Source organism: Poromitra crassiceps, assembly GCF_964638095.1.
Source record: "Poromitra crassiceps genome assembly, chromosome: 9".
NCBI classification, from domain to species: Eukaryota; Metazoa; Chordata; class Actinopteri; order Beryciformes; family Melamphaidae; genus Poromitra; species Poromitra crassiceps.
In genome coordinates this window covers 35,867,202-35,895,156 of record NC_139630.1, presented here as the reverse complement: position 1 = coordinate 35,895,156, position 27,955 = coordinate 35,867,202, and the positions used below count along the sequence as shown (strand labels likewise).

Sequence of the window (27,955 nt, the reverse complement as noted above, 5' to 3'; positions counted from 1 at the left end):
ATGTTTGAAGAGTTGTATGGTGACTCCTCTGTTCCAGCTCGGATTTCTTTGGGCCGCAAGGCACTCTGGCTATTTCTGTGACGTTGGCAGAAGCTTGCGTTGTGGGTGGGCAGTTCCCGGGCGGTGGTCTCAGACGGCTGGGTCCAGGTGGCCATGCTCAGGGCTCAGTTGGCACAGGTAGAAGAGCGTCTCTTGGCTGGCCTCCGCCTCTGTCAGCGGGTCCAGGCGGATCAGGGAGCTGCAGGGGAGGGGGGGCCTCTCCGGGGCCAGCAGCTCGGCGGGGGGCGACGAGGAGGCCGGGGAGGGGAGGAGGGGGGAGTCGCTGCAGCCATCCAGGAAGGCCAGCAGGGGGTAGGAGTTGTACTGGATCAGCTGCTTGTCTGAACACAAACACAAAACAAATTAAAAAGGGAACTTGAGAGAGTTCACGCGCTAAGCCAGTTTAGAAGATGAAGACTGGTTCTCACAGGTCAAGAACACAGCAGCTATACGCAATACGCGTATATGAAACAACAATCTGGATTATGTGATTGCACGCCATTATGTCAAAGCTAATCATGGTTCACTGGCCTCATTAAAGTTTTGCAGGTATTGAAAAAATCAAGATCTCCCCCAGAGGTGGTGAACAGACTACCGTACTCAGAAGAGAGAATTTCTGGATCCATGAACTAAACTCAGTAGAGCTCTTAGGTTTAAATGAGGAACTTAACCTCTCTTGTTTTTTATAATTGCACATAGCCATAAAGGTGTTTTTAACATACAACTGTCAATCTGCTGTATTTTTTGCAGTTGACAATTGACTGATTTCTGTGTTTGTTTGTCATTTAGGTTTAATCTATCTATTGTTTGACTATATTAATTGAGGTTCCAGCCTACATAATCTGAATTATACAGATGTTCCATCTCTGTAGGTGTTGATATAGATAAATTACTCATAAGAGAGTATTCTTAAATGCAACTTAGTAAAACCTTTGGGTTTGAATGAGTAGATTTATATTAGGGATGTTCATCAATTATCGAAAATCGATAATCGATCGTTAACTCATTGAGTGCCAGCCACTTTTGGAGAACGGACGCTCCCAGTGCCAGAGTTTCAGAGCGTTTTCAGTGATTTCTCGAGGCCCACAGAATATTGTGTGATATTACTATGTAAACACTGAACACGCACAAAGAACGATGAGACTCTATTCTATCATCTGCAAAAAAAAGTTTATTGATCCCATTTTCCGTTCTTTAGTTATGAGCCGGAGAAGATAGCTTGATTCATCCAAAAATAGCAATTTTTTTCTAGAAGCTGAGATAATTGGCCTTTTGTGAAATTAATCATTTCAAGCACATCACTGACTCTGAAGCTAATCTTTTCTAATGTAGTCACACCTCAAAAATAATTTCCTTCAATAAAACAGTTTAGGCCAGGGAATTTTGTTTGGCAGAATAATATTTTTAGCTACAACCAGCAGCGCTGGCCCCTGCGTGCGCTGCTGGTTGCAGCTTCTTGCTGGTTTTGATTTGCTGCTGGTGGGTATCGGATATTCTGGCTTGCGTTTGTCAATCCTGTCCTGCTGCCTGGGTCTGTCTGGGTGTTGTGTGTGTGCTGCTCTGCGTGCCCCCTCCCCCCCCCCCCCGCCCCGCCCCGCCTCGCCTCGCCTCAACTGCACACTCCTCCTCCTGTCTGTGGTGGCTCTCTGCTGAGTTTGCTGTGCGCACAGTGAAGGGTGCGGAACAGCCAGGCTTTTTTACAGCGTTCCGCGTGTGTTTGTCACCGGCAACGATGCTTCCAGTTGAGAATAATAACTCCACGGTGTGGATGTGCAGATGTGCTGTCGCAACCGACACAGAGCGGCTCAATTGTGGGAGCAGATTGGCTGCTGCAGGCACAGCTGCAGTAACGTGCTTCAGCATATCGATGCATACGGATGCGATGCGATTTCCGTTTCCATAACGACTTCTTCTTTGTTTTTTCCTTGCCTTTCTGTTATGTGGAGAGCACTGTCGCCACCTAAGGGTTCTGTAAAATAGGTTATAGACCTCCAATAGCTACAATAGTTGTACCAGAGATGTATCAGGGATTGATCCACGTCCCACCGTCAAAAAACGCAATTGACGACAACCGTCGTCATTGGCACTCTACGTCAGTATTTGAATTGACGACAGCTGTCGTCATTGGCATTCAATGAGTTAAGGATTGGAATCGATCCTGTGGCATTTGGATCGATTTTTTAATTATTAAAAATAAAAAATAAAAATAAAAATAATAATAATTGTGGACTAGGTTTGGGTGGAATTCGTTCCTCCTCGCCCCACTCCATTGCACAGCCGACTAATATAACGTGAGGTGGAGCTTCATATAGTCTCTAGTTTTCTGGCTGGGCACGGGCCTTTGTGCCAACAAAACTGTTTTAAACATGGGAAATTCACACCGGCATGCGCCGGGGACAGCAGTGTTGGAGAGGAGACACATTGAAATAAAGAGTTCATTGAGGAGAACACGTTGTCTTTCGTATTTTCTGCCATAGGCATTCATTTTGTAAAAAAAATAAAAATAAAATATATATTGAAAATATTGAAAATTTTCTAAGTATTAATAAAATCGATGATCGATAATTGATCGTTAATTTTCACAGATTATCGATTTTGGAAAATTTTCAAAATGAACATCCCTAATTTATATCTTTAACTTTTGTAAGTCACTCTTAACCATTGTTGTGCGTTTGTAATCTAATTACTTACTGTGGCTCTAAAATAAAAAATAAAAATTCAATATTTTATTTTTACATTTTATTTGAAAACAAACAAACATACTCAGCCACAGGGAAAGAAAGAAAGAAAACATATCAGCATTAAACATCACCAGCCGCATAAGGTGCCCATGTGCTTGGGATCCCACGCAAGGGGTCCATGAAAAACCAGCCAGGCGAGTCACCCGTCACCCCTAACCTCATCGAGGTGGGCTAGAAACGGGTCCCAAATAATTGAAAACTTTTAAAGTTCCTCAGGAACCTAAGTCTCTCCATCCGTATAACAGAGGTCAAGTCAAGTCAAGTTTATTTGTATAGCCCTAATTCACAAGCATGTCTCAGAGGGCTTCACAGAAAATATGTCTAGCTAATTCTAGCTGACACAACACTAGCAGATTACAGTAGTAATAATAACACATTGAACAATCATATGATAGAGAAATATAGAAAATATAGAAATATAGAATAGAATGGATGCCATGCTTTAGGGCAGAGGTTCTCAAATGTTTTTCAGCCAAGGACCCCTTACAAGATAGAAAATATACCGGGGACCCCCTCATTCTGATTTGTGATTTTGGGCTAAGCTTAATTGTTTCCACGGTAACGTGCTTGACTTTTAATTTGATAGGTTTGTTATTAGAATGTAATCCATGAACCATTTTAGATTTAAAGCATGAACTATTTTCGTTGAACTATGAAGATTTTGCAAAAAAAAAAATATATTTTTTTTTTTTATTGCATTACATTTACATTACGTCATTTAGCAGACACTTTTGTTTTGTCCAAAGCGACTTACAATATCACAATTTGTCAACAGTACAGAAAACCACTATGCAACACAATCAATGACAGCCAAGATATTTTGATAGACTAGCACCATGTAGGAAGTAGTTTGAGAAGGAATAAGTAACATGTAGCATTTTTTTTTTACGGTACCGTAATTAAAAAAAAAAAAAAAAAAATTACTTGCAAACTTTTCGCGGACCCCCTGGCAAAGTGCCACGGACCCCCATTTGAGAACCACTGCTTTAGGGTAGAATAGAGAGCCGCAGGAATGAGTCCGGAAAACATCGATGCTAACACTCCCGGTTCTTCACTGTTTTCGCCTATGGGATTTTTGAATGGGTTTTTGGCGCGATGCTTCAGGTCTGTGGTTAACGCAAGCTTATTCAAACGCGAACCAGTGTTCAGCAGGATAATCTTCACACATGAGGACCACTTTTATGAGTTTTTAAGCTTTTACGTGTCGTTAAAACGGCGGTTAGCTAGCAAACGGCTAAATGAGACTACACTGTTGAGTCGACGGGGATATTATACGTCAATAACGTCATCACTTCAAAGGACGAACACGGAAATTCTCTTTCCCTCACCTGGTTCAGCCCGGGGTAATCAGTGCACAGCAGCGCACACATCAACAACACTCCAGGTTGAGTGGTGACGTGATGTGGAAGTCTATGCGACACTGTGTGTAGTTCTGGATTAGCTTAGCACGAGATTTTTACTTCTAGGGCTCGCATTTACGCTTCAAAACTCATGAAAGTGGTCCTCATGTGTGAAGATTATCCCGCTGAACACTGGTTCGTGTTTGATTAAGCTTGCGTTGCCCAGAGACCTTATTTGAAGCATTGCGCCAAAAACCCATTCAATAACGTGTATTTGTAACACGTTGTCTCCATATTCCCCAGACAAGTTCAGACATGTCTGTGAGTATCTGAGCAGACCCACTCACCTGTGTTGTCTTCCTCTGTCCTGCCTCTGTTTAGCGCTGCTGCATTTTCCCTGGACGCCACACTGTCCTGAAACATAACCCCATCACAAACATTAGATCAAAAGGACAGCTTATAACCTAAGAACCAGAGAAAGAAATGTCAGAAACAGACCATGAAAACACAAGCTTATAACCTAAGAAACAGATAAATGTCAAAAACAGAACCTTTTGTGTACAACTTTTTGTGGAGTGACTTATAGAGTTGCTGGCCCTGCTGGCTGCAGCTAAAAAAACAATGAATATGTAAGGTGGAGACTACTAGCACTATCCATCTTTGCTAGTTGAGAAAAATAAAGGGGGGGGGGTTGGAGTTCAGTGGGTAGTCATGTTGTTTTACCTCTAGGGTATCCGGGTCAATGCTGAACGGTTTCCCATACAGCATGGCCTGGAAGTCCTCCAGACTGCAGTCAATGCTGTCCAGATAGTCCATCAACTCCACCCTACAGCCAAACATAAAGACCAGCTTCCATTAATAGCCACTACAGTACCTACCTATAGTACCTACACTACAGTATACCCAGACCTTAATGAATGGAACGATTTAAACTTAGTCTATGTTAACACGTTGAGTGCCATAGCCGAGATATCTCGTCTTACATAATCCAACGGTTAAGTGCCATAGACGAGCTATCTCGTCTTACATAAACATTTTTTTTTTTTGACGGTGGGACATCAATCAACTCCTTTTACGTCTTCTATATCACTATTGGAGCAAGAGAATGTGTATAATCTATTTTACCGACCACTAAGTGGCGACAGTTCTCTCCAGACAGAGACAGAGAGAAAGCCACAGCCACGGGACCCGTGGACCAAAAGCAGCCGCCTCCCGCGGAAATGGCTTGGCGATTTTACAGTCAGAAACGAACGAGCCTCATTCTCATACTGTAGGCGGGGACACTTCGCGCTGCTGCGGTGGGGGGTTCCAGAAATGGACTGGGTGAGCAGCATAAAGCCTAGAGTCGCACGGGGCTTCATCGGGGCTATCAAACCCAAGAGACAGTGAGACCTATCCACACTCGCTGCCAGGGAGAGAGGCTGCTCTAACTCGCTGCTCAAACTCCCAGCAGCAGAGCACTCCGCAGCACAGACGGAGGGAGGAGTTTGGAGACACACACACAGAGAGAGAGAGAGAGAGAGAGAGAGAGAGAGAGAGAGAGAGAGAGAGAGAGAGAGAGAGAGAGAGAGAGAGAGAGAGAGAGAGAGGAGAGAGAGAGAGAGAGAGAGAGAGAGAGAGCGCGCAGAGTGGGAGACAAGGGCACCCATAATCACAGGCACGTGAGGTGGTTCTAAAAATCCATTTATCTCCAAACTCTCTGAAAATCTCTGAAACCATGCTGTACTCAACGGCTAATATCTACATAACTACTAACTCTGCAAACTAACTCTTTTAGACAGAGAAAGCACACATTCTATTAGTTATTTTTAGATGATTGGTGTTCACGAATTCTTAACAGAAAATAATCCTCGGCTCTTGTAAAATGAGCCAGAATCCTCAAAAAAAACCCTGGCACAACTTACCTACAGGATTGAAAAAATGGCTGGCACTCAATGTGTTAAAAAAACAACAAAAAAACAAAAAGAAAAACACGACTAGGTCGAAATCTAATATTTGGGGCGGCTGTAGCTCAGGAGGTAGAGCGGGTCGTCCACTAATCGCTTTGAATAAAAGAGGTCGGTGGTTCGATTCCCGGCTCCTCCAGTCTTCATGTCGAAGTGTCCTTGGGCAAGACACTGAACCCCAAATTGCTCCCGTTGGTGTGCCAGCACCCTGCGTGGTAACCTGCCACCATCGGTGTGTGAATGGGTGAATGTACCTACTGACTGTAAAGCGCTTTGGATAAAAGCGCTATATAAATGCAGGCTATTTACCATTTTTACCATTTGGCTGGGCCATATACTATAGTATAGTATACGGACGGGCCTGTCATGAGCTATTGCTTAAGAGCTGTTGCTTTAATATACTATAGTATATAGCTCAAAACAGGCCGTTATATTCACAGCTAAGGGGCCTGCTTCTGTACTGGGCAGAAACCCCCTTAAGCCCATGGCACACCAACAAAACATTCTACAAGACAACAGACAAACACGTTTGTTTGATGTGCCATGGCTGTCTGTCCTTGTCTGGAGATGTTGGTCAGATTCCACATGTTCCAGCTTTGTTTAGCCCATGGTGCACCAATCAAACATTATCCAACAACCATGGGCTTTAGCTGTGATATAATTACCATATCTAACGGCCTGAAGAGTGAGCTATTGCTTTTATAAAACGGTTCTCAAGTATGATTGGCAATATGTTGCTTTTAACCGTCTACCACCCTTCACCAAATGACGGAGCTTCGTACTCACTTCCCCAGCAGGTTGATGTTCTGTGATATGGCGCCGCTCTCGTTCAGTATGGAGTCCATCATCTTCACCGGGTCCTCCAGACTGAAAACCGGCGGCTTGTTGAGCTGCAGGGCGCCGCTGGTCGCCCCACCCCCGCCGTCCAAATAGCCGCTCCTCTGGCTCTTTTCGGCATCTAAACAACCACTCCTCTGGGTCTTCTCTGCATCTAAACAAGCGCTCCTGTAGCCCTCCTCTGCTTCTGCGGACATGCTCCGTTCCGTCGGCTTCATGTCATCTGTAGAGGTGGTGCTGACCTCCGTTTCAGCCGGTAAGGTCGAGCAGCTGTCCAACTCTACTTCCACAATCTCTACATCACTGGGAGGGGGAATGCAAAAGAGCATGGTATTAAGATATTTTCTTATATATGTATATATTTACTGATTATAGAAGATTTATACATTGCCACTTATAATTTTAAGTTAATTAATTTGACAATTTGGAAGAATTACGGTAAACTAAAATATTCTGGCGTTATAAAAGCAGTATTTTTGCACTTGCGCATGTTTAACACAGAGCGCAGCACAAATTGGGGGCGTGACCAAGCGCATTGGTATTCTCCCTGCCGCGCTAAATACCTCTACGCCCGTTCTAATTATACTGGCCGTGCATGGGGTAGGCGTGCTCCATGCCAAACCAGGCGTGTCCCCGCAAAATGCTTGCCTTCTGCTATCGTCAGCATGCCGCAAATTACTTGCGTGACCGCAATTTTAAGAGCCCCAAAAAGCAGCTCTTAAACAGCTCTTAGCGCAAAAATATGCAAAAATCCATGTGGAGGCGGCAGTCAAACCTTTGGTCGAGGACCCTGATCTCAGCCATCGCCTCGTCCTCTTTGTCCGTCACGTTGCAGATGATGATGTCATCCGTTAGCTCGGAACTCTTCACGCCATTTAGACTGTTGACAGATGACTAGGGAGGACACGACAAGTCATTTAAACAGATGAATAGGGAGGAAATAAAAATCTATTTAGACTGTTGACATGCGACTAGGGAGGACACGAGATGCCATTTTGACTGTTGACAGATGACTAGGGAGGAAACGACAAGTCATTTTGACTGTTGACAGATGACTAGGGAGGAAACGACAAGTCATTTTGACTGTTGACAGATGACTAGGGAGGACACGAGAATCCATTTTGACTGTTGACAGATGACTAGGGAGGAAACGACAAGTCATTTTGACTGTTGACAGATGACTAGGGAGGACACGAGAATCCATTTTGACTGTTGACAGATGACTAGGGAGGAAACGACAAGTCATTTTGACTGTTGACAGATGACTAGGGAGGACACGAGAATCCATTTTGACTGTTGACAGATGACTAGGGAGGAAACGACAAGTCATTTAGACTGATGACAGATGACTAGGAACCATATTGTAAACCAATAATATGAGAAATTGAATAATACAGGGTGTTCTGGTGGGAAAGAAGATGACCATATGCATATACCATTAAATATTTAGCATTTCTTTACAGCAATGAACCAACCACATACTTGAATTACAACAGTATTTGATAAACAATATTTTTCTAACGATTAGTATTTTTCTATCGTGAGCTATTTTTAATTATTCCATGGTCTGGGTGAATACTCTTTTCTGATTGGCGGGCAGGTGTGCGTTAAAATAGTTGAACACACATGTAGTCCAGCTCAAGTTGAATCACATTCTAAATGCATCTGCTACCCAACCTGCACAGCTGTTTAAACAAACAGCACTGCTAACGGTAATGTTATTCAACTCGCTACCTCAGCTTCTATGAGCTGAGCGGACTAGATTCTCTGTGCCATACCAGCTCATATCCAAGTTTAGTCCTATTTTCTGGAACAGCGAACGTTTCCATTGCATGAGAAGCTGACGGGATGGTAGTCTCAACGCCAGACCCATGAGAGTTCTTACGCTGATACACTACGTTACTGCATGCTGCAGAGCTCTCTCTGGGTCTGGGATACTTTCCCTCAGCCGGCTGGTTATGGGAGGGAACCGTTCACTTGGCCAGTGATTGGCCAGTGGTGGATTCAGTCCTCCGACTGAAGACGACATGGGAGGCGCAGCCCTTTTTTCGAACCGCTCTCTCATCGGTGCTACGACCTGTCACTCATTCAATTTCAACCCGCCTTCAAAAACCAGCAGTGGCTGTGAAGTGGCAGACTCGCTTATCTAGTATGTGGAGTGCAGCGATTCAACGTAATATTTGAGTCTGGGGAGAGACTTACGGGATGGTAATAATTGTTCCAGGTATTAGTCGGTATCCCAGGTGTTACCACACTTGTGAAAACTGTAGATTTTGATAGCAAAACGTGCACCCAAAATTCGCGAATGCTTTTATTTTATATTGTTGGCAAATGACCATGCTATAGACCAGTGGTTCCCAACCTGTTTTGTCTAATATACTGCTTGAGCTGTTTTGCCATGCCAATAGTACCCCCTCACTCATGCGTGTTCTTTGTGCCGCAAAGAAAACACAATTTAGAATGTTTATGTTGTCGAGTTGAAACCGTCTATTATCGGGATAATCAACTCCTAGGTGTGTGTTAAAAGATTTGAATGCACTTTGCGGAGGCAACCACCCTCGCCTGCGGTGTTAACACACACCTAGAAGTGTATTATCCCTTACATAATGTAGAATCATGTGATCAGGAAATTATGTCACTTAATAATAAATTGACCACAGGTTGTAATCGTGACTGACAGGAATACAACAGATCATAGGGATTTTCTTCAGGGAACAATTCTCATGTTTATGTAATTAAATTAAATTCAATTAATTGCTGTGTAGGTATCGCTATGTACTCACCTGCTCATCATAGATTTGATGAATGAATTTGGGCTTTTTTCCATTGTTGTTCATGAGGAGCGGCCTGGCAACAAACAGGGACAGAACAAACTGAAAATACATTCTATACCAGCAGTTTTCAAAGTGTGGGATGCACCTCCCCTGGGGGGCACGAGACAACTTGAGGGGAGGTGCGGGTGACGGTGAAAATCAGAGAGAAGAAAATGTGCAACTTGGCCATGCTGCACAATGGCTGCGCAGCTTCCACTGTGCGAATCAGCCGGGGGCGGAGCTCACGCAGTCTGGCCGCCAGTGCCTGTTGAGGCGAGTGAGGTGCGAGCTGTGTCAGAGGAGAAAGCTGCACTTCCAGCGAGAAGGAAATTGTGATTTTTGTAAATGCACGTTTTGTATCTGTTGGGGAGCTATTTCTGACGAATGTTACAACATTTATGGGGCTCGGGAACGGTCTGTCCGCGCTGGCCAGCCTGCAGCACAGTCCATACGGGTTGAATGTGCAGAGAACGCAACATTTACAATCGATACACTGCACGGGACGGGTATCCCGCTAGTTATAATAAATATGGGTTAAAAGAAAATCGATTAATATTGTGATATGTAATACAGTATATAGAAATTGCTCTCACATTGTTCTTATTTGTATTAAAATAAAAAGTAAAAGACAATATGATTACAGCAATAAGTTAATTTATCAATGTTTCAATAAAAATAAATCTGGACAACAGTGAACTGCAAGAATAAACAGTAACAAGTGGAAATAAATGCTAGTTTTGATCCAAACAGTTATTACACATTAGTGTGCTGATTAAGCAGGTTTTCATTCTGCCAAACACATGAAACTGTTTCATCAAATAGGCTATAACATTCATAAGACAACATCAGAAAGGAATGTGAGCTGTCAAACTGCATTTATTCTCCTAGCTGCTAGTATGGAACATACTTTTGTCATCTCACCTTTTGCGTTTCAAATTCAGAAAGCGGTTGTTCTGTACCAATGTGACGATGAAATGTATCAGCTAGGGAAAAAAGTAAAGAATATTGCATTCAATGTCATATTATGCACTTTTGCAGTGCAAATTCTATATCAAGGTGAAAACACAGTATACTGTCTGTAGAGCTCAACAGTCACGTGACACCTCGGTTCTGGAAGAGTATTTCCCCGTTCATAATCTGTAATGAGATTCTATTATCCATAATGTTGTAAGCACCCAATGTAGACTTAGTTACCACGGGCCTGACAGTGGTGAAACAATGGTTTATGATCCTGTAGAAGCCACAAATCTGGAGAACATCATCCTTTCCCCCCCGCTTTTTTCATGGAGAAGTACTACACTACCCATAATCCTAAAGTGTAATATCGATGTCTCTGATTGGTGGAGCTCGCTGTATGATCATCTGTGATTGGTGTATGTAGCCCACTGATGGGGAGGTAGGCTAACCAGTAACCACTGCACTAGGCTAATGTATGTAGGCTACAGTTTGGGCTCAAACCTCTCCACTGAGTGACTGAAAGTATGTTACACTAGAAGTCTCGCGCGCTCGATTCCTAGCGCTATGCCCGCCCTGCAGCACGCCCGCTGCGTGGGCTTGCATACGCAGCTCGGCTGCTGCATGGCCTTGCCTGCTCTATTGGCATGCGCAGCGCAGTTGCCCAACTTCGCATCCCTGATGACATCACAATTGCTCAAGTGACCTGTGACCATCACTGCTCACATCATGGAGTGCTCGAGTGACGTCACTCAGCGCACAATTGCTCAACTTCGGTCTCGCCTGCACCTCGGGCTGCTGCGTAGCCTCGCCTGCTCTATATTGGCATGCACATTTGCTCAACTTCACATTGAGTGACATCACATTGTGACATCACAATTGCTCGAGTGATGTCACAATGTCTACGACATCATCAGTGATGTCATAGACATTGTGACATCATCAGTGACATCACAATGTGGGACAAAAATTTAAACAGAGACACAGAGCCCACTTCCTCCCTTTTATATGATCACTATTATGAGTCACACTTCCTTCAACACAGGCACCAGTTTTGAAATCTGTTCCTGATTCTTTCACATCAAACCAAGTAAATGAGTCTATAAACTATAACGTTAGCCATTGAGCTAATGGCTTAATATGGCCGTTTTCCACCGCAGGAGCTCAGAATGCTCTCCCATTGGCTGAAACGCTCTGTCACTCAACCATCTGGTACCAGACTCAAAACCTTTGGGGACAGAGCCTTCAGCGTGGCTGCCCCCACCCTCTGGAACTCTCTCCCTGCCGAAATCCGTAATGCCCCGACCCTGGACAGTTTCAAAACACACCTCAAGACACATCTCTTTTCCATGGCCTTTCCACATTAGTTAGTTCAGTTTAGTTCAACCATCCCTGTTGTTGTTGTTGTTTTTTCCTCCCCCTCTTTCCCCTATCTGTATCCCACTCTTGTGAAGCGACCTTGGGTTTTATGAAAGGCGCTATATAAATTAAAGTTATTATTATTAATCTGATTGGCCACAATGGATTATGGGATTAATAGTAACTTCACTCTTAAAATAAATATGTACACACTCTTGTACCTTTGCCTTTCCCCCATTATTTTCTCTCTCTCTCTGAATCAAATGTTTTATGGTCATAATTCTGTAGCTGGCTGGTTGGATTGATTCCAGACTTAAATCTCTTAATATAGGGATTTATCGAAACGTGATAGAGACAGTCCGCATGTCTGGGAACGCCCATACAGGCTCTAGGAACGCCCACAATAGACGCTGGGTTAGCTGGCTCAGCCTTGCTGGGGGCGGGGTCAGGGTGGGGTAAATTCCCCCGTTCTATCCATTCAGCAAAGTTAGAATTTAGCTGATAGCCCAGCCCACGCAGACACGATCAGGGATTTAACCACCGCAGTAAACGCACATCTGAGCAGACGTCTTGTGTTCTGCTCTAGAACCCCCAAACATGTAGTTTAGAGCCGCAGCACCGTCTTTTGGTGAGTTAGCCCAGGAGATAAATCAACGGTTTTACCCCACTCGCGCGCCAGCCGTTTAACATTTTGTGGGCGTTCCCAGACATGCGGACTGTCTCTATAGAGAAAAAGGAATGGGGAAATAGTCTTCTGGAACCAAAGGCTACGTCATGATGTCACATGACGGCTATAATAGGCCGATATCTGAAGTGACGCACCTTCTTGATGAGTTGTTGTTGGTGTGCGTGTTTCTGTCGCAGGTCTGAGATCTCTGTCCACAGTGCTTCATTCTCTCTGCAAAGCCAAACATAAAGGCACGTTAAGGTGGAAAGTGTAATTCAATCCCAGCTCCCCTTGGACTAATAAATCAAGGGGGCATGTTAAAGTCCCATTCCACGCAATAGACCCTCTTTACAGCAGCCATTTAGTGTGTCTCAAGGCAGGGTAAACACAGGTGTAACCAATAACATTAATGATGGTTTCTAACTTCCATTCCATTTACAAATGTGCCTCTTGAATAATGGGCATCTTCAGATGTGGACCTGGCTGTCATGGAGATGTCGCTGGCCCCTATGCGTGGTGCTAAAGTAGAAAATATTACGGCGTGGAATGCATTTATTGAAGCCGTGCGTGGGCACCATGGACATCGCCATGATAGCTAGGTTGCATTTGTCTTTTCTTTGCTGCAGGGTAGAGACGGTTTGATTGTTGATTCTGCCTATGTCGATATGATCTATTTCAAATGGGTTAATAATATATCTTATTCACACCTGTAGCTTTGTTTAGATTCAGAGGCTTAATTGACACAATTGTTGCATTTGTGCCTTGGTTCGTTTGTGTTCACACAGCCACAAATCAAACGGTCCAAATAGTATTGCCAAGCCTCCTGGATCGGCCAGGAGACTCCGGTAATAGCCTCTTAGATTAAGATAATTTATGTTCGTTTTTTTTTTTTTGGGGGGGGGGGGGGGGGGGGGGGGGGGCTTCCTGGATATTTCTAACATTTCTTCTAATTGCCCTGCCCTGTTTGCTGAGATAAACTGTATAGGAAGAATCAGTATGTTTGTAAACAAACAGATAAGCTAAACTTCCGGGTGCAACTGCCATTGGTTTTAAACAGCAGTTTATGGTGAAACCATGCGCTCTTTGAACTCCAACTACTCTTTCATACTTGATGCTATACCTTTTTTACATCAGAAGTAAATAATAATACTAAATAGGACTTATATAGCGCTTTTCTAAATAATCAAAGACGCTTCACATGAAACAAATATAACAAAAACGTACAGATACAGAAAAAACACAAATAAAGAGGTTACAGAGTGAAAGAGGAGGGTGGAGGTGGAAGTCAGCTTTCTTGAAAAGGTGGGTTTGGAGTTGGTTTTTAAAAGAAGTGAGTGTTTCAGAGTTTCGGAAGTTAAGGGGCAGGGAATTCCAGAGGTTTGGGTCAGCGATGGCAAAGCCTCTGTCCCCTATAAATGATGTGATGTATAATTTTTTAGATATTAACGTTTGTTTGGCACAGCTTTTCAGCTTTATTTCATACTCGTTTCTGCTGCAGTGGCACCCGCAAGTACTTTTATTGTTGTCGTGATGTCACGCTGATTCGTCCTATAAGGTTTGTTGCCAACCTTTTGAGTGTACCAAGCCTGGCATCGATGCTCTCATGCTTGCCATGCAGGCTGTGCACGCTGGCCAGGATCTTCGTCAGGTCGTCCTGTCGGAGCTTGCCCTCCTCCGGCCGCGCATTCGAGACCTGCCAGGCAAAAATACATCTGTTATCAGTTTTTGAGGCTATGGACTCTCCATTTTTCAGTTTAGTTGGACATTATGTCATCTCAGAGAAAATATTAACGCCTGAAGACAAGTAGGCATGTCTCTTACAATTTCCTTGTGAGTAATTTAGCTACATCCTCCTTTTCAGAATGGGCTCCTTCTGTCTATCAAAGGCATGTGTGCATTTAGCACCCAGCCAATAACATCGCTCAGAGCGCAACAGCTCAGTCAATAGCATCGCTAAAGATGTTCTGAGAGTGGATCCCTCAGCAGAGGCTCAACTCTCAGGAGTCGGGACCTTTTTCCACAAAATCATGAAGGAAAATGAACTATTGTGCAGAAACAGTCAAGTGAAGGTTTAATTGCAGCCCAACTGGCAGTTGTGCAATTTAGAATTGTGGGAGCCTCTTCTCGGATTATAGGTGTTCGATTATTGTCATCATTATTATCATTAATATATATTTTTTGTCCTATTACTATTATTATTAACAATACAGACAGCAACTTCAATTGAAAAGTGTTGCTGTTGGTATCAGCCTTCAAAAACCCAATCTAATGTGTGTCTGATATCCTGTAGCTGTAAAACTTAAAAGCAAAGACAAACACAAAGGAAGATTGCCACACAAGGCCTTATTTATTTATTTATAAATAAATTATAGACAATGTTGATCTCTTCGAACAGCAAGAGAAGGCCAACCCACTTTTTCATATAAAATACGATGAGTGTGAAACCCATGGCCAGTAATACACCGCAGAGAACTGTGTTTCATCTCACACACATCTGTGTGTGTGTGTGTGTGTGTGTGTGTGTGTGTGTGTGTGTGTGTCAGTGCTGCTGCCTGGCGAGCAGAGAAGCGTGACCCAGCACAGCAGTGGGTGTAGTGTGTGTGTTCAGACTAATTGTCAGTGAATAAATGCTACTAGCTGTATATTTAAACTGTGTTTCTGATGTCCGCAATGAGCCTCGCTAATCAAATCTATTGTCGCACCAAAGCACATAGACACACGGACGGACTTTTAAAAGGGAGCTGGATGCAGCCAATATAGGCTATCTGTTTAGGAGTGGGCGGCTGTCATATACTAGCCTATTATGTGATATAGCCAAGCACACAAGCACATGGTAATGCAACAATAAGATATCCTTGCACTTAGGAAAATCTGAATGTATTGTTTTTGGAACAAAGCATAAACTAAGGAACCAACCCGGTAGAATGTAATGGTGTTAAATTAATCCCTTGGATTTTGTAATTCTATATCCGGCTGTTGGAAGACATTTTTTTGTTTGTTTGTGTGTGTGTTAGTGTGGAGATAGCCTGAGAAGCTGACCTTCCTCTTGATGTTGTCCAGCAACTCATCCTGGCCTTGTTTGAAGTGAGGGTGCTGGAACTCCACCAGCCCGTCTCTCTCCTGCTTCACCAGGCCAGTGTCCAGGTGCAGCACCTTACGAAAGCCATCTGCGCACACACAGAGGGAGAGCAATATATTATTAATTTATTTATTTACTTTGTGAGACAAAAACAAAATCATACTTCTGAGATATAAAGTCACTCAGAATCATGAGAAAGATAGAGGGGGGAAAGGGGGGGTTGGAATATAAAGTCAGGTTTCTGACATACAGGGTTGCCACACTTTTTCCACAGACAGAATTCCAAAACTTTTCCAGGACCTAGAATATAATTTCCATGACTATTCGCAAGCATTAAGTACATGAAATGTACATTGTAGCACCATGCCCTTCACCCCAAGATACTATATTCACCAGCATTCCTATAGTATTAGAGGATAACCACCGAAAAACAATTTAGTTTGACAGTTATTGATCACCACCCAGCTAGGAGTCCTTAGACCAGAGTGACAAGACAGACCCAACAGATGCTAAATGAAATGAAAAAGACATTTAATGTCACCAGGTTAGGGTCATATGAAATCCGCTTTATTTTTTCCCAAATTATTTTTTTTATTTTAATTTTAATTTAAGGGTTAGGGTCGATTTTTGTTTGTTTGTTTGTTTTTTGATGACTTGCTCTTTCAGACAGCCTCTTCGACATGTTTCTCAAAGTGATGACCAAGTTGTGAGGTGACTCACAACACCCCGATCAAAAATGGAATTATTTCTCTCTAGGCCTACAGTAGTTTACAATTATGAAATAGGTTAAGCTACTACAATAATTTGGCTTATTTTTTCTTTTATCTTTTTTTTTTAACCAAAATGGCAAATTCTGCAATATCATATGTTTTACAATTGATCCCATTTGTATTACCAAATTCTGTGCTTCCGTCACCTGCATTGCGGAAATCACATGGCCCTAAGCAGCAAGCAGACAGACAGACAGAGGCACCTACACATGTTGAGCTGTCTGATGAAGCTGGCAATGTTGTTGTGCTTGAAGAACTTGGGTAGGATCTCCTTGGAGAAGCGCTGCTCGTCCAGCACCAGGAAACTGGTTCCCTCCTGGAAAACCAGCAACATGCATGTGTCTTTAACAGGGTTACCACTGTTTTGTAATGAGAGATTTCAAGCACTTTTAAAGGAGAAATTATTTCAAGATTACGGGCCAATAATTCACAGAGATGTTCCAGTCGCATAAGGCCTCTATTGTAAATTTGTTTCAGGTCATGTTTACACATCAGATTGAATCATAAATACTCAAAGCATTCTGGAAATCCTCATGATTTCTGCTTGTATGTGGAGAGTGATGCTGTAGATAGGAAGAAAGTGAATGTTATTACCCTTAATGTCATTGCCCTTTGAACGAGTTATCCATGCCTTTATTACCTCTAGGCTTGATTACTGTAAAGCGCATGTGGGAAAAGGGCTAAATTCTCTGTATGCGGGTCTAGACCAATCGTCCCTGCGTCGTCTTCAATTAGTGCAAAATGCTGCCGCTCGGCTACTAACTGGAAAAAGGAAGCGGGATCATGTAGTGTTGGCCTCCCTCCATTGGCTTCCTGTCTGTTTCAGGATTGATTTGAAGACTTGGTTGATTGTTTACAAGGCTTTAAAAGGCCTATATTCCTATATTGCAGAACTCCTGCACCATCAAACCAGAGCTCTGAGGTCAACTAACCAGATGCTCTTGGACGTTCCGAGAGCTAGACTAAAAAACAGAGGCGACCGAGCCTTTGCGGTAGCTGCCCCCAAATTGTGTAACAGCCTACCCAGTACCCATCCATATAAGAATTTGATTTGATCTTTATTTATCTCGAACAGTCAAAGACAAAGAAAACGTAGCAGTTACATTATGATATAGTTGGAGAAGGGGCAGATAGCTTATAAGCCATAGCTTATCTTGTTCGGCCCCCTCTTTACATTATCCAACTTAAAAATATGAACAATCCCAGCAGTTTACAGTTCAGATAAAATCAAAGCGTATAAGAAATTCACATGAAAAATTAGCATTGTAAATATAACAGTAAATGAGATTAAATTTAAGCGAATGAAAGTTCAATTAAAAATTTGTTGCATAATAACAGATAAAACAAATACAAACACCATCAAATTACAAATTACAAAACAGAACTGCACAAACCCTTGGAATTTTTAAGTCACTGCTTAAGACCCATCTGTTCCAATTAGCCTTCAATTCGGGTTAAGATTGCACCTTTTATGTATACTGGTATGTGTTTTCTTCTTTTTATTTTTATTTGACCAACTGTATACAGTATGTCTATTTTTCAACCTGGCTTGTAATTGCTGCCTTCTTGGCCAGATCACATCCGCAAAAGAGATCTTGTATCTCAAATGTCTTATCTGGTTAAATAAAGGTTAAATAAAAAAATATCTGCCTGTTCAGGACTTTGGTCAACCTTGGTTGTGTAAATGTGCTATATGTGTGTGTGTGTGTGTGTGTGTGTGTGTGTGTGTGTGTGTGTGTGTGTGTGTGCCCCTCAAGTGTACATCCATCAGTCTTATGACATCACTGATTACATCATTAGTGTCTTATCACATCACTGATGACATCATCAGTGACTTATGACATCACTGATGACATCAGTGATGTCACAATGCCACCTATAACATCCAATTAGATGCCTGTGTCTCTACTCCCTCAGTTCTCCAAAATATTAGAACAACTTTTTATTGGAAAGTTGGACAATTTCATTGAGAACCATAATTTGTTAACCATTTGTACAGTTAGCTGAACACAAATCATTTCGTGGCATCCCTATATTGATATTGTTCATATGATTTTGTCCACATTCCCATGACTATCTGTATAGAGATAACAGAGAATGATTACATTCACACTTTTATATTCTCTACCAGGGAGCACCAGGGGAGCTTGAGGGGGTTCCAGGGGTTCTCCAGCAAATTGATGACTTGCTAAACGCCACTATTATTTAATTTACAAGAAGTTTACGCGATTAGAGAATGTAGAAGAATGACTGTTCTGATCATAGTTTCTCTGTTATCTCTCTAACATTAGCTACAATAACTTTCAGATAGTCATGGAATTCTGGATAAAATCACATCTAACAATACAAAATATTCTCAGATTTGGGTTCAAGAGAAAACATCTCATCAAATGCCGCTAATGTGGACTAAATTATGATGTATTGATATGATGGGAAAGGTTGAGAAGCTAACTTAGCAAACAGGTAAACAATGAAAGAAAATTGCTAGCTAACCTATCAGCTACTGTCGTTTACCTCTAGCTAATGTGTAAGACAAGAGACGACGATTTGTTTTTACAACAGCGCTGCCGCCATTTTGGCCTGGAAAGAAACCGCCTCCTTGGCCATTGGGACAACAGCACAGAACCATGACAGCCAATCAGAGGTGTCTCCAACAGGCCAAAATGGCGAGCTTGCTGCGTGCTGATGCTGCAACGGAACGATGGATTAAATCTCACTTCTTATCAATGTAAATTCTTCGCTTAGGCTATTATGCTAACTAGCTTAACGTTACGCTTGAATGTTACCTGGCTCCAGCAGATGAACTCGTTGGTGTCGTCATCCTCCACCAGCGTCCAAAGCTTGGTGAGGAAGGCCGGCACGTTGCAACTGTGCTTCATCTCTGATCAGAGATCACCAACACAACAAGATACACACTGCGCAGTGTGCTGTCCGCTCTGTGTTCTGGTAACTGGTTGGTGGAGAAGGGTCTAGCTCCGGCCGGAGCCAGTACAGAGCACGCCCTACAGAGCACGCCCCCTAAGTACGGAGCACGCCCATAAGCGAGAAATGGAGGATTAAAATAATAAACATAACCGTTTAAATTGAAATGTGACAATGGTAACGTTATTTTTTTTAACAATCGTAACAATCAACATTTTTTAATAAGTCTTAAATTTTCAAGTCTCTCCAAGAGTACCTGGCTGCAGACTGCTGCTACTGAAGGTATTAAAAAACCAAAAGGATTTGTTTTGAGTGCTGGTTTTTCTGTCTTCACAACTAGTTTGGTATTCTTTTTAAAATATTCGAATTGGGTATGCTCATATTGTTTCTGCTTTGATAAATTAAATAAATAATTGTAAATAAATAAATTAAAACGTCAACTGTAGATTTTCTCCTCTTCATTCTGTGGCTGCAGCACAAAACAGCCCGGTTGACATGAGACGATAGCCACTAGAGTGCCGAGGTGCACTTGAATGCAGCATTCGACCACACCCCCTCCGTTGTAGTTCTCTCGTCTCTGCCGGAAGTAGCCTACATATCCCAACATACAACTCGCCTATTACCATAGCAGCGAGAACTTGGTTTGTTCCGCCAACAACATCTTCATGGATACATCTTGTACTAGTCCGAGTCGAGTATTTGCTGCGGTAGTACCTTCTGCTGCTCGGGATTTCACCTATAATGAGAAAGAGCAGGGACTCGAAGGGTCTGTACATGCACAAGTAGTTCAACAACGGCAAAGTCAGAAGAACAGAGCGAGGGAGGTCCAGGTCACGGGGATAGCGGACATCTGCAGCCCGGCGGACCGGGTAACGGTGCGCATCAGTGTCGGGAATAGCAAGGAGTCAGTCAACGACGTCAGAAACAGCGTCTCTCGACGAGTTGAATACATTTTACAAACACTCAGGTAAAGAAAACAATACTTAACGTTAAACCGTTATCATTGGTAGCCTATAGGCCTACTAGTAAGCCAGTAGCACCAGCAAACAAGTATGAAAACAACATAAGCAAACATTTGGCAAAGGGGCATGCAAGCCAATTAGGAAAGTGCTCCAAAAATATTTTGTACACGTGTCTGTGCTAAATGAATAATTGTTAGGCTACCTTTTGATGTGTATCAACCTCATACAGAGTATATGCACTCTCCACTGATTGATTATTTATTCATTCATTCTGCTCAGACAACATGGGGTGAAGGATGAATACACCTCAGTGAGGAGATTTCTCCACAGAGAGGATGACCTGTACCACATGGATGTAGAGGTAGAGTATTTGGACTAACATTATTGATTCAAATGACCCTTCCCTGACCATATTGTACAATAGAGTGTTCGGTGAGGAAGAGAGTGTGTGTGCCAGGGAATGAGAGGGTGTATGACCGTGTACTGCTGTGCTGTGTCCTGGGTCCTATACTGTAGGTGACGGTCAGTTTCTCAGATTTTGAGAAGATGGAGGGAGTGTGTAGCGTTCTGCTGGAGAAGCTGGACAAGAGTGTCTGCGTGGGAGCGCCACACTTCTACCACAGCACTGAATGCCTCAATCAGCTCAGGTAAAACACACACAAGTCATAACAGGTGTCAGAGTGTCTTATTTCTGGTTCTGCCCTTCACATTTTGAAGGAATGGAAATCACTGTCCATCTACCCCTTCCTTCCAGAGATGGATGACACACATGATTTCAGTCATACAGATGGAAACAATTTGGTTCTTGAGGACAAATTAAATAAAAAAATTATCTGCGACATGGGACCCATTTCGTGCCTACCTAGATAAGGCCAGGGGAGGATAAGTAACTCACCCAGCTTATCTCTCATGGCCCTTGTCTGAGGTCCAATGTATAGCACTTTTAAGCACTCTGCGCAGCTGGTATATGTTTTAATTTATTTTACTTATCTGTTCATTTATTTATTTAATTTTCGTTTTTTGAAGACCCACAAAATAAAATATTTTGAGGAAACCGACACAAACACCTCTGACTAGTACTGTAGAGTTGTTTCTGGGCCTCTCATGTGTCTAGCAATAGGCCCTTGTCGCAGTGGCCACTTTGTGTCGAAAAGGCAGGATAAACACAGGTGCAAGCAAAACAGTAATAAGGGTTTCTAAATTCCAATCATGCAAGTTGGAAACCCTCAGTACTGTTTTGCTTGCAGCTGTGTTTATGCTGCCCTTTCAACACAAAATAGCCACTGTGAAAAGGGCCTATAACTAGTTGTCATTCCTTCCACCCTCCCTCCCTGTCAATGTGCTTCCAGGCAGCGTGTATGTGTGTCCGCGGTTGAAAACGCCCAGCAGAAGGCCTGCGAAGTTAGTCGCCTGCTGGGACAAACTCTGGGACCCCCCCTGCTGGTCAGAGAGGAGGAGACGAGGGAGTGGAGAAAGGAGGAGGAAGAGGGGGACAGAAGGCTCCCCCGCAGACCCACAGTCACTGCCTCCTGTCGTGTGTCTGTCACCTTCAGCCTCCAAGACAGAACCAGGAAGAAACTCTGAAGTCATCGAGCACACACACACACACACACACCCCTACACACACACACTTCCACCAACAGCACCATTTGCCATTGCCTCATGACGCCAAAGAAGGAAGAAAGGACTTTTGTAATTTAACACACTTTATTGCACAGTTGTAACTAATGGCTGAATAAAGTGCAGAGTTTCAAACAGGTTTTATTTTTTATTTTTTTACTTCAGCAACTGCAGTTTAGTCATTCATCGTCATCAGTTCACATTCTGAGTAATATAAAAAATAATGAAAAATCTAATTAATTGGTCTTTTAAACAAAGCAATCATAATTTGTATTCCTTCCATTTTCCTAGGCGTTAAAATACTGTACATTTGTAACTCTGGAGAAAAAAGCCTGGACAAGCGAGTTCCCACAATTCATCGAGATTCCAGAGTTAATACTCAATAGAGAGGCAAAGTGACCGCCTACTTCCTGCTTCAGCACTGTAAAAGAGATTTTCATCCACTATTTATTTTCCCATAGACATTTCGTAAAATGCTTATAAAAATAGTTTTACTTCGTCAAACCAAACGGTTCAGCTATATTTAGAGAGAGAGACCATAGAACATTTCACTCAGACCAAAACTAAAAAAAAACTACCGTAAATTCCGGACTATAAGCCGCACCTTTTTTCCCGTTTTTTGGCCTTTTTTGGCCCCTGCGGCTTATATAACGGTGCGGCTTATCTATGGATTTTTTCAAAAAAAAAAAAAAAAAAATCTCTCTTTTTTAGCACTCTTTCCAACTATAAATCCTATATAACTATAATAAGTTTTAATTTCCTCTCTTGCCCTCTTTTCACCACACTGTATGACACTGTATGACACTGTGTGCACTGTAAAAAACAACACAGGTGGTGTTGTGTTATGTTGTTTTGTTGAAATGTTAATAAATGGGAGCTTCTGAACCCTTACATATGGTAATTAAACATTAAAACACAAAAAAAAAAAAAAAAATACCATTAAAACACCCGCGGTTTATAGTCCGGTGCGGCTTATATAAGAAAAAAAATAGTCAACTTTGAAGGTGCGGCTTATACACCGGTGCGGCTTATAGTCCGGAATTTACGGTACATAGAAAAAATATTTTCTGTAAATCCGCATTTTTTTTGCATTTTGGTCCGGGCGAAATGTTATGTGGTCTCTCCCGTTTCTAAATATATCTGAACCGTTTGGTTTGAACAAGTATAACTTTTTATAAGCATTTTACAAAATGTCTATGGGAAAATAAATGGCGGATGAAAATCTCTGGTACAGTGCTGAAGCAGGAAGTAGGCGGTCACTTTGCCTCTATATACTGGCCTCCAAAACTCCCAAGGACCCCCTAACAGCGAGGTTGAGCGTGGAGACATTACACCAAATCATATTCTGCTCAAAGATTGGCCTTCATGACTACTGGGTCAATAATTAAAATGAACACAGGCACTTTGTGTCCGCTCCATTTAACAACGTGAATAACCCATGATTTCCCAATCCAGATCAGAATTTTTTTTTTAAACGTTGGTTACTAGACTAGTTGAGGCCAGGTTTAATACTAGGCCATACTAGGCACTGTCAGCTAGATGGGTCTCAGGGTTGGTGGCTTCAGAAGCCAGCAAAATAAATGCTCTTCCAGAAAAACGCTGTCACACATGGATATCTACATGTGCACGCACACACACACACACACGCATACTGTAGCAGCAGTAACCAACATTTGTTTGGTGGCCTTCCATATTGCAAATCCTTTTCTCTGTCACTTATACAGTATAAACACACACACACACAGCCCAGCAGTTAGTTGTCCTCGTCCTCGGGGAAGATCTCTCTGAGCCAGGGTCGCATGACGAACCGCTCTCCATCAAAGTGTGTGAAATACCGGTCCAAGGTGGGAATGTCCGGCTAGAAGCATCCCAAAATTAGTCTTAAGTGTGGAGATATACAGTACTTGCTTTTGGCTATGCGTTCCCATGCGTACCCTGCGTCTGTTTGGAGCATCGGTCATGAACGCCCTATCAAGCGTATGCAGGATACGTGAGGCAGCCATCATGCACACGCAAACGTGTAGTTAAAAGCAAGTATACCTCTGCCCGAAGGAGTCGAGAGGTGTATGTGTATGTGTGTATTTGTGTGTGTGTGTGGTGTCTGTCTGTAGTACTTACCCTCATCCCAGTGATGCGCTGCAGTTGTGTTTGAGGCAGGTAGGCAACTAATATTGAGTTGGGTCCAGGTCCACTGAACAGCACCTTGTAGTGAGGTGTGTACTCTGCTTTGGGGTACTACACACACACACACACACACACACACACACACACACACACACACACACACACACAGAGTTAGTCAGAGATTGCCATTGGTGGTGAGACTGAGCAATGTCAGGGTCTTGGATAATGGACTATATTATACAGTATTATATTACGGTAGATTAGATTGACGTTTATTGTCCCAAAGGGAATAAATAAATACATATCACCTTCCCAAATTGTGCTTCCTGTCCAACACCAAAACCGTGTGTGTACCTACTTCATACATACGGTAGGCTACATACATTTTGCATGGCTCGTCTGGTGTGATGTCACTACATTTTGCATGGATCGTCTGGTGTGATGTCATTACATTTTGCATGGATCGTCTGGTGTGATGTCACTACATTTTGCATGGATCGTCTGGTGTGATGTCATTACATTTTGCATGGATCGTCTGGTGTGATGTCATTACATTTTGCATGGATCGTCTGGTGTGATGTCACTACATTTTGCATGGATCGTCTGGTGTGATGTCATTACATTTCGCATGAATCGTCTGGTGTGATGTCATTACATTTTGCATGGCTAGCTCACAATAGTGAAGATAGATCATAGGTCATATGAGAGGTTGCAATCTGGCACCTCCATTGATAATGTATTTCTGAAACCTCACTAGGAATCTCCTACTGTATATTAAAGCATGTAGGTGGTTGTGCACAGAATAGTGTGAGGCTTGGCAAAATTCAATTTGTAATAAAAGAAAATATTAATGGAAAGAAAAAAACACAATTTGGAGGCTTCCACACAGCAGCAGTGATGTGTCATGTGTGGAGTTGCGGCTGCTCACCTCGGACTCAGAGTACATTCTGTTGATCCATTCTGGAGGGGCGTGGCGCTCTGAATCCCAGCTCACCACCACCCCGACCATGTTGCCCCTCTTCTCCATCACCACCTCCCCCACTCGTAGAAACACAAACGGAGGCCGGGGGCTGCGCACTGCCTTGGAGGCTGCGGGTGAAAAAAGTAGAATCCTGTAAGGTCACTTCCACACACATGCCTCATTCAAAAAATGTACCGTGACACTCCCCCAAATGTCTTGATATGTGCCTCAAGATCCATATCTTTTGGCTTTTAGCTTGATGGATAATACCAAGCAAATCACATGCGTAATCACTCAATGAATTGGACAATCTAATGTTAATGCCATAGTTTTGAAAGATTTGCACATCAGTTTGTCAAGATTACATTTTTGCATGACCGCATGGCTTTGAGCAAGTAGCTTTAAATGTGCAGGAAACTAGCAAGGAGAAGGTGAACTATGTTAGAAATGGATGGGAGTTGTATGGGCACAAAGTTGAAATCCTTAAAACAAAAACAGAAACTATTTCCTTTTTGACATTCTGAAATGACAGGTACAATAGCCTACATGACAGGTGAAATTTCCATTCCTACTTAAGAGATACTGGGCTGTCCATAGGATGAACTGGTCAGAGGTCCCACATCTCAGATTCTTTATGAAAATGTCCCCTTGACCTCAACATGTCCTGACATACAGAAGAGGCCACAAACCTCCAAAGAATCCCTTGTCGTTGTCATAAAGCATGACCTCTATGGCAGGAGACTCCGCAGGTGCTTCCTCTTCCTGTCCTAAACCCACCAGTGACCTTAGGAAAACAAACATGTTGTCAGTCTCGAACATGAGTGTTTTCTCTGTTTTACTATTCTGTGGGCTCCAAAATGTTCCTCCAAGAACATCAAATTACATGCAGGACAAAATGAGGATTGTTTGCTTTGTGTATGGAAGTAGAGACTGATATAGGTAAGGATAAGGAAAGTTTGAGTCATAATCAACCATGATAATGATCTGAATAGCAAACATTCCACTCACTGGAGCGTAGACATCTGCTCGGTTGCCCACTCTGTCCATACAGTAGCATTCAGGTAAGATGTTGACCACTCTTTCCACATCTTAAGCAACCTGAAACATCATGACTGTTCATTCATTACATTCTCCTGACAGAAACTCACAAATGCATATGGCATTCAATAGTGAGTTTATTACCTTAATCTAGTGTATTTTTCCATTTCCTATACTATCACTAGAATATTTGGTTAATGGTGTATGATGTGGGATTGGATTACTGTAATTTCTTGGGAGATTCAAGGACTTATATATATACATGTTTTGACTAAAGATCTTGTCAAGTTCGGAAATTCTGGTGAAATAATTCATTAAAACTGCTGCTATAATATCACCACAACTGCCCCTCGGGATGTGAAGGATTAATAGCCTACTATAACTTTGAATTAAGCTTTTTAATGAAGGCTTTATCTATCTATCTATCTATCTATCTATCTATCTATCTATCTATCTATCTATCTATCTATCTATCTATCCATCCATCCATCCATCCATCCATCCATCCATCCATCCATCCATCGACTTTCGAGGCCCTGCACAACAAATTAACAATGTAGCCTATGAACACGCGCTGAACTGAACAGACGCGTGCCCTGTATGGGAATGAAGACATTTTACGCACGGATCGTACCGTGCGGTCGCGTGGTGGCGCTGCACCGCCGTGCCGCTCCACCGGGAGATGAAGTACTGCGCGGGCACCGCGGAGAGCAGCAGCGCCAGCTGGAGCACCGTGGTGGCGGCGAGCTGCGGCATGGCTGCTGCCTGCTGTCACCACACCTGGCAACGGAAACATGGGCGCGTCAGGTGGGTATGATGGCAAGGTGCACGCGGCAATGGTCATCATTACACAACATATAGCCCAAATCACTCCAAAATATAGATATAAAATGGAGAGCAAAGATAACGATACAAATGCCAGATAAATCACACCAAGGACCAAATCTGTGTCATGTGCAACCGTTAATAACCTAATTTAACGCATCAAGTTTTGATAGTGAATGACGCCCACAGCCTTCGACATAGCCTAAGTTGTGGAAAGTAAAATCTTAGTGGTAATACAACACCTGGATGTCCATGCAGAAACTTCACCGTGTTCATTCAAGCGTCAGGAAAGAACAGCAAATGGCTTAACAGGCAATTAACGCACAAGTATCCTTACCTCGAATCAAAATCCCAAATAATCTTTCCTCCAACTACCTGCCAAACATTGCGCAGGAGTGTCTGTGCGCCGCCTGAAACTAGTGACACGGTTTCACTTCATGTATTTACATAATCCGCTGTCCCATGCCGTTGACACCTGTGTATTTACATTTTTCTTTTTTTTGCCAAACTGGTTATCCGCCCAATCGTCGCAGCCCACGGCGGGACCGGCGGACCTCTAGCGGCTCGCCACGTCAGGAGGAGCCGAGCCCATCAACTCCGGGCGCGGATGTGCTCTTTACGCAGTAGCGCTTCGACAACACAAGGTGGGAGAGTTGTTCATTTTCATTCAAAATGTAAAATTTGTACATTATATAGCTGACTTTTCTACTTTTATTTGCTTGACCACTACAACATGATGTTGTTACTGTAATAGACTATTACAGTTTGTTTACCTAACTTTTGGACTATTACTAATAGTCCCAAAGTTAGGTAAACAAAGGCCTAACCACCAACCCTGACTGAGGAACACTTGTCAGTCATGCACAATAGTAAGTTTATAGTGATCCCTGCACTTCATTAGTTTGTATTCATATCTTATTATCACCGATATTCCCAGAACTATCAACTATGTGATATC

At 42.8% G+C, this 27,955-nt stretch overlaps 3 protein-coding genes across 5 annotated transcripts; 1 reads left to right on the top strand and 2 right to left on the bottom strand.

Annotated features, from left to right (window-relative positions):
* Positions 1-129: 129 nt before the first annotated feature.
* hsf2 (heat shock transcription factor 2) lies at positions 130-19,424 on the bottom strand (the record flags this gene model as incomplete). Its single annotated transcript, XM_083642962.1, has 12 exons — positions 130-380; positions 4,468-4,534; positions 4,844-4,946; positions 6,853-7,206; positions 7,679-7,797; positions 9,687-9,750; positions 10,638-10,699; positions 12,852-12,927; positions 14,265-14,389; positions 15,736-15,863; positions 16,753-16,861; positions 19,332-19,424. 12 exons carry the CDS (start codon positions 19,422-19,424, stop codon positions 130-132), a joined length of 1,551 nt encoding a protein of 516 aa, XP_083499088.1.
* Positions 19,425-20,132: 708 nt separating this feature from the next.
* irak1bp1 (interleukin-1 receptor-associated kinase 1 binding protein 1) lies at positions 20,133-22,013 on the top strand (the record flags this gene model as incomplete). Its single annotated transcript, XM_083642960.1, has 4 exons — positions 20,133-20,434; positions 20,709-20,790; positions 20,946-21,076; positions 21,779-22,013. The coding sequence occupies 4 exons, from the start codon at positions 20,133-20,135 to the stop codon at positions 22,011-22,013; spliced, it is 750 nt and encodes a 249-aa protein (XP_083499086.1).
* Positions 22,014-22,184: 171 nt separating this feature from the next.
* LOC310782822 (uncharacterized protein) lies at positions 22,185-27,468 on the bottom strand. Of its 3 annotated transcripts, none has more exons than XM_083643586.1 (7): positions 27,335-27,468; positions 26,798-26,952; positions 26,143-26,232; positions 25,824-25,918; positions 25,102-25,262; positions 24,168-24,284; positions 22,185-23,907 (listed from the first exon to the last, which is right to left on the bottom strand). In XM_083643586.1, exons 2-7 carry the CDS (start codon positions 26,926-26,928, stop codon positions 23,803-23,805), a joined length of 699 nt encoding a protein of 232 aa, XP_083499712.1. In that variant the 5' UTR covers positions 26,929-26,952; positions 27,335-27,468; the 3' UTR covers positions 22,185-23,802. The 3 variants fall into 3 exon arrangements, with proteins under 3 accessions (XP_083499712.1, XP_083499714.1, XP_083499713.1); XM_083643588.1 differs by having other exon boundaries at positions 26,807-26,952; XM_083643587.1 differs by having other exon boundaries at positions 27,240-27,354.
* Between the last annotated feature and the right edge of the window lie 487 nt (positions 27,469-27,955).

Coding starts and splice junctions, on each gene's coding strand:
- LOC310782822 (XM_083643586.1), bottom strand. CDS start 26,928: ATGCCGCAGCTCGCCGCCACCACGGTGCTCCAGCTGGCGCTGCTGCTC. Junction 26,233..26,797: donor GCGACCGCACGGTACGATCC/GTGCGTAAAATG, acceptor ATGATGTTTCAG/GTTGCTTAAGATGTGGAAAG. Junction 25,919..26,142: donor GAGCAGATGTCTACGCTCCA/GTGAGTGGAATG, acceptor TGTTTTCCTAAG/GTCACTGGTGGGTTTAGGAC.